Here is a 6,386-nt window from a genome sequence, read left to right as displayed (position 1 = left end):
CATGTTCCAGGAGAGGCACTATCGTTTGACCCGAGCACGACTGGCTACCTTTCTAGGAGTTCAGATTGCCGAGGAGCCACACTTCATTCACTATCAGGCCTATGGCAGCACGGTACCTCCTCGACGTCCTCATGAGTCTCACGTTCCATCTGACGAGGAGATCAGTGTTCTCTTCCAGCAGCCCTTCCTGCCTGGCACACCGAGGACTCCGGACAGGCTGACTCACGTGGCACACTCTGTTCACCTAGCTTTGAGGAAGAGTCTGTTGTTCCGGATTGGATACAACGAGGGGATTACAGCTCTGCAGCAGTGGCTCTTATTGTATATCATGACAGGACGAGATTTTGACCTCGTAGACTTCTTTATCTGCGAGCTTGAGGATGTGATTCTGGATGGGATGACAGTTCACCGTCGCCATCCATTTGCTCATTGGATCTGCTGGATTCTGGCTCAGTTAAGTCAGAATGAGCACATGGATGAGCTGGAGCACTCGAGGACACACTTCAGTTTTTACTCACCTGCTACTCCTCGAGACGGTCGTCGTGGCTCGAGAGGACAGCGCCGAGCTCAGCGGGTTCTTGATGAGCGTGTCTTGGCTGAGGGCCGAATTGCAGACGATCCGACAGCAGCCGAGGACGCTTCACTAGCAGCAGCAGAGGCCCAGCTCCCACACTACCTAATCACAGACTCGGAGGACTCGGAGGATGACGAGGATTTCATTCCTACTGTTACCGTCCCTCGAGGAGCTCATGATGATGAGGCAGGATCCTCTGGTGCAGCACGAGCCCCTGCTCCTCCAGTCACCACTGCTCAGGTCACTCAGCCCGATGCACTTGCTGCCATTCTTACTCGGCTTTCAGACCAGCAGGACAGATTTGCTGCAGCTCAGCTGAGCATGCAGGCCGAGCAGGCTCGTCAGCAGGAGGCCCAGACACTTGTACTTGAGGGCATTCGGCAGCAGCAGGAGGCCATGAGGCTACAGCTACAGCAGCAGTCCCAGATACAGCAGCAGATGTTCACATTCTTCTCGGGATGCTTCGGTCAGCTGTATCGTCACACTGGACTACCTGAGCCTCAGCTCCCTACACCCCAGCAGCTCCAGTTTGACCCTACTGCTCCCGCTCCTCCTATTGGCGGATTTGTGCAGACACCCTTATCATCTTTCCCGTTGTCACCATTTCTTCAGACCGGGTTGTTTGCCAGTCCTGTACCTACTGCTACTCCGGCCCCTGCTCCACAGCCTAGTGTTTGGACTGCCGAGCAGCGTGCAGAATTTCATAGACAGCAGCAGATCTTACACCAGCTCCAGCACCCTTCGGCTCAGTCACTCACGTTCGAGTCACCTACACAGCCTGAGGTGCTCCGTCCGTCTGTCGTGCGCGTCACTCAGCCAGACCTGACTCCCGTCACGTCTGCTCCTCCGACGGACTCCACGATCGTCGCCGCGCCAGCTTCTACAGCTGCTCCAGCTACTTCTGCTGCTCCGACGTCTCCGGTCGCGCAGAAGTCCTCTTCGGTCGACGACGACTGGACAGACGACGACGCCGACGACTCCGCCGCTCAGTATTCCACCGGACCCAGCAAGAAGACTCCGCCTTCTCCAGCTCAGGATTAGATCGCCTTTCTTTTTGGTGCTTTGTTGCCAAAGGGGGAGATAGATAGGGGGAGTAGAGATAGGGGGAGCTTGGTGGTTTGTGGCGTGTTTGGATCTTCATGGATTTTGTGTATGGACATGTTATTTGGATATTGTGTATGCTCTGTGTTGACATGTCCCTACATGTGCTTTTTTTTAAGTAATGCATGCTTGTTTATCGCTTTCAATTTCTTATCTTGTGTATCTCTACTATTGTGTTGTCATCAATCACCAAAAAGGGGGAGATTGAAGTGCATCTAGGCCGATAGATGTAATGGTAAGTTTCGGTGATTAATGACAACCGTATGCGACTAACGTATGTTTTGAAGGAAAAATTAGTGATTGAGTTAGTCCCATATGAAATGTGAAAAGAGACCCCTCAATTCGGAACAATCATGCGAGCCAAGGACTCAATTTCAAAGATTAAGGACCTTTCTAGTCTCAAGTGTCACAAGGAGATGAAGGACACTTGATTTAGATAGGGTTTATAGTTTTTAGTTCTTGACCGTACTATTAAGAGGGGTTCATGAGTTAGTAGCTTGATCAAACTTGAGTTGGCCCTAGAAATCTTGCACACTCGCTCAAAAACAGCTCAAGATAGTCAATAGAAGTTAACACAACACTTGGAAGAAGAAACAATCGAAGTAACATTGAAATCCAAGCCAATTCAGCTAAAAACCAGGAAAAACAGCAGCACCGGTTGAACCGGTGCCCTAGCGTCGGAGCATCCAATGCTTGCCGGAAGGACCGATGCCCTGTCGGTCTATCTTCTCTGGATAAAGGCTGAAATCAAGTACAGCACCGGTTGAACCGATGGTCAGAAAAGTAACCACCGGTGCAATGAAAGTTCTTTGTTCCAGAGAGCATGTTTTGGTGGATTTCAACTTCTCTTCAGCACCGGTCGAACCGACGCTTCGGAATCAAAGCACCGGTGCATTGAGCGTCCTATGTTCCAGAGAGCTTGTTTGGATTGATCCGTAAAACTCTTCAGCACCGGTTGAACCGACGCACCTACGGAGCATGCACCGGTGCATTGAAGCAAGCCTGGACACTGTGTCAGGACCCCAACGGCTACAATTTGGACACAGAGAGACCGGTTGAACCGACGCCCCAAAACTGACACCCATCGGTTCTTCCGGTGCTCACGGTTTTTCTGCAGTGGACTTCCAACGGCTATGTAACCACTTCCACTCTATAAAAGGGCACCCCATGGCTCATTTCAGTCGCCTTTGACACCCTGAATACTTGAGGCCACCCTTGAGAAGAAGAGAAAGTGCTTTGAGCAAACAAGAGAAGATCTAGCATTTAGTTTGTGCTTCAACCTTGAAGAATCCATCCTTTGCAAGTGTAGCAAGTGTGCTTGAGCTAGGGCCAACTGAGTGTAGGTCAAGTGAAGGCTTAGGAGCTTGTTACTCTTGGTGTTTGACGGCACCTAGCCGGTCTTGGTGATCGGGAGGTTCTTGGTGAGCTCTTGGTGTTTGTGGGAGCCCCAAGACAAGAAGATTGTATACGGTGTGAAGCTCGCCGTTCCGGAGATGGAGAAAGAGCATTCTTAGTGATCACTTGCTTCTTGGTGGAGCAAGGGAGCTACACCCTTGTGTGGGTGCTCCAACGTGGATTAGGGGGGAGCGTCAACTCCTCGATACCACGGGAAAAAATCCGGTTGTCTCGTGTCCTTTACTTTTACTTCAAGCATTTAAATCCTTTTGTTGCTTTTCTTGCTTGTAGTTTGACTAGGACAACTTGCTTGGTAGAGTGAGCTTTATCTTAGGATTTGATCTTGCTAGTGTGCATCCATCTAGGCAATATGATCATGATAGTGTGTTTACCTACCTAAGGACCCTTTGCTAGCGTGCTCTAGTAATTAGGTTTCGAATTTATAGATTGGGCAATACTAGTTTAGGTTAAGGACTGATTAGAAATTCGAAAAAGTCCCAATTCAACCCCCCCTTCTTGGGCCACGATCCTTTCAGATAGGCATGGCGGCCAGCAGCGCGCGGCGGCTCCACGGCCCGTGGCGTTCTTTTTCTTTTTTCCAGGAACGAACCAACAACTGGGGGCGAGATGCCTGAACTTTTGTATTCGCACGAAGGAAGCTGCCAGGGTTAGTTGGGGGAGTTGCTCATGGGGCGACGAGGGGAGGGGCGGAGGGGGCAAGAGACGAGAGATAGAAAAGGAAATATAAATGGCACTACTCAAGTACTCATGTACGTTTGTGGCATCTCAATTCTCATTCGTGTAACCAAAGGCGACAGAGACATGGCGGCCGGCGGCGCTTTCCCTGTGGTGGATCTGGCGCCTTTCTTCACCGAGGACGACAGCGGCGGCCGCGCCCACGCCACCGAGGCCGTGCTCGAGGCGTGCCGGACGCACGGCTGCTTCAGCGTCGTCAACCATGGGCCGAGCTCATGGCGCGCGCTCGAGCTGTCGGCCGCGTTTTTCGCGCTGCCGGTCGACGAGAAGGTCAGGGCCCGGCAGGCCGAGGGGACCGTGGCGCCCGTCCCGGCTGGCTACGCTCCGCAGCCGGCGCACTCGGCCGACAAGCTCGAGACCATACTGATGTTTGATCCGAAGCTCGGGTTCAACGAGTACCCCCCCTGAGCCAGCCGGATTCAGGTCGGTCGAAATACATATGATAGTAAAGTGCGTCACCGGTTTCTAAATTTATTCGAATATGTCATTCCGGTCTCTAAACTCGTAAATCGATCGTTTACATCATCAAATTTGTTTGGTTGTGTCATTCCGGTCCCTAAACTTATAAACCATCTATTTAGATCCTCAAACTTATCCAATCGTGTCATTCCAGTCCCTAAATTTGATTTTTAGTCTCATCTAAGTCCAAACCGGACGACCTAAAACCTCTATATCAAAAAATAATTTATACTTTTTTCATATGAACTCGAATGAAGACAAACTTTATATCAAAATTGTATCTCTCGACATGATCTACAACTTTGCAGTTTAAAAGTTTTTGAATTAAAATTATTTGGAGTTCCAAAATTAATTTTGAGACCCTAAACAGTTTTAATTCAAAAATATTTCAACTACAAAATTGTAGATTACGTCGAGGGCTACCATTTTGATATAAAATTTATCTTCATTCAAGTTCATACGAAAAAATTATAAATTACTTTCTATATATAGATTTTACATCATCTTGTTTTGACCCATATGAGACTCAAAATCAAGTTTAGAGACCGAAATGACATGATTGAACAAATTTGAGGACATAAACGTTTGATTTTCTAGTTTAGGGACCGGGATGACACAGTGGAACAACTTTATGGACCGAGATAACATAGATGGACAAATTTGAGGACCTGAATGGTCGATTTGTGAGTTTAGGGACCGGAATGATACAGCGACACAAGTTTAGGGACTGGTGATTGGATTTTACTCTACATATAAATTCGCACGACTAAATTGTACGACTTTCATCAGAATTTGTAGAAGGTTTTTATTAATTAATTTCCCGATCGACGAATGCTCCACGTACAAATTCAGGGAAGCAGTAGAGGAGTGTTACTTCAAGTTCACCGAGCTGGGGCTGCTCCTCCAGGACGTCCTGAACGAGTGCATGGGTCTGCCGCCGGGCTTCCTCAGCGGCTACAACGGTGACCACAGCTTCGATTTCAGGGCGGCGCATCACTACTTCCCGGCGACGGAGGAGGGGAACAACGGCCTCAGCGCGCACGAGGACGGCAACTACATCACCTTCGTCTTCCAGGACGGCGTCGGGGTCGGGGGCCTAGAGATCCTCAAGGACGGCGAGTGGGTCCCGGCGGAGCCCTTGGACGGCAGCATCAATGTCAACATCGGCGACATCATAAAGGTATGTAGAGTACAGAACAGAACAGCAGTGTCCCAAGCTAGAACAGATCATGTCGTCGTTTTGATCTGATCAAACGGACGTTTGGTGGTTAGGTGCTGACCAACAACAAGTTTAAGAGCCCGATGCACCGGGTGGTGAGGAAGCCGGTGGACATGCACTCGTTCGCCTTCTTCTTCAGCCTGCACAGCGACAAGTGGGTCGAGCCGCTGCCGGAGTTCACGACGAACATCGGCGAGGCGCCGCGCTACAGGGGGTTCGTCTTGGACGAGTACCTGCAGAGGCGGATGAGGGCCCAGCTCAATCCACCGTCCAGGCCCGAGGACGTCATCCACAACAACAACATCACCTACTATGCTATCTAGCCTGGGAAATCGGTTTCGATCGCACAAATGTATAAGAGCTGCACGGTCTGCTAAGAAGTTGTTGTTACGAAAATTGGGACTGTAAAATGTGAATAAAAACTGGGGCTGTAAAATGTGAAAAATGTTATCCAGCAAACAGCACCATTTCATGCTAAGTGCAGATCTCAAATTGCTTCCAACTGCTCCAAACCCACCATCCACCTGGAGTTGTTACAAATCGTATAGATCACCGATCTTGAGAAAGCAGCATGACCTCCGATTTGGAGCTTGGAGCGGCAAAGGGCGTGAAACGCAGAGCGGCAGGAGCGGAAGAGGACGTGTGAGAACGCAGAGTCGCGGCCGCGGGAGTGTAGAGCGACAGCCGCTGCTGGGAAGTGAGAAGGCCGAGGCGAGCTGAAAGCGATGGGACCGTGCTCTAAGTCTAATAGGGGAGATGGTGAATTAGACAACTTAAAATCTAGATTTTTTTCTCCAACTCAATTGCACAATATTAAACTAAAACATGTTATCTATATGTGCAGCTAAGGTTATTCTAGTGTGAAATCCCTATCCCAAAAAA

At 49.6% G+C, this 6,386-nt stretch overlaps 2 protein-coding genes across 2 annotated transcripts; both read left to right on the top strand.

Moving 5' to 3' along the window:
- The first annotated feature begins 3,892 nt into the window (after nucleotides 1-3,892).
- Nucleotides 3,893-4,234, top strand: LOC120681355 (gibberellin 20 oxidase 5-like). The gene has a single exon (XM_039962856.1). The coding sequence runs from the start codon at nucleotides 3,893-3,895 to the stop codon at nucleotides 4,232-4,234; it is 342 nt and encodes a 113-aa protein (XP_039818790.1).
- Nucleotides 4,235-5,195: 961 nt separating this feature from the next.
- Nucleotides 5,196-5,921, top strand: LOC120683944 (1-aminocyclopropane-1-carboxylate oxidase 1-like). The gene is made up of 2 exons (XM_039966033.1): nucleotides 5,196-5,465; nucleotides 5,558-5,921. Exons 1-2 carry the CDS (start codon nucleotides 5,211-5,213, stop codon nucleotides 5,825-5,827), a joined length of 525 nt encoding a protein of 174 aa, XP_039821967.1. The 5' UTR covers nucleotides 5,196-5,210; the 3' UTR covers nucleotides 5,828-5,921.
- Nucleotides 5,922-6,386: the final 465 nt, after the last annotated feature.

This window comes from Panicum virgatum, chromosome 7N (assembly GCF_016808335.1).
Source record: "Panicum virgatum strain AP13 chromosome 7N, P.virgatum_v5, whole genome shotgun sequence".
Lineage (NCBI taxonomy): Eukaryota > Viridiplantae > Streptophyta > Magnoliopsida > Poales > Poaceae > Panicum > Panicum virgatum.
The sequence above is the reverse complement of the archived record's forward strand: the minus strand, read 5'-3'. Positions and strand labels throughout refer to the sequence as shown.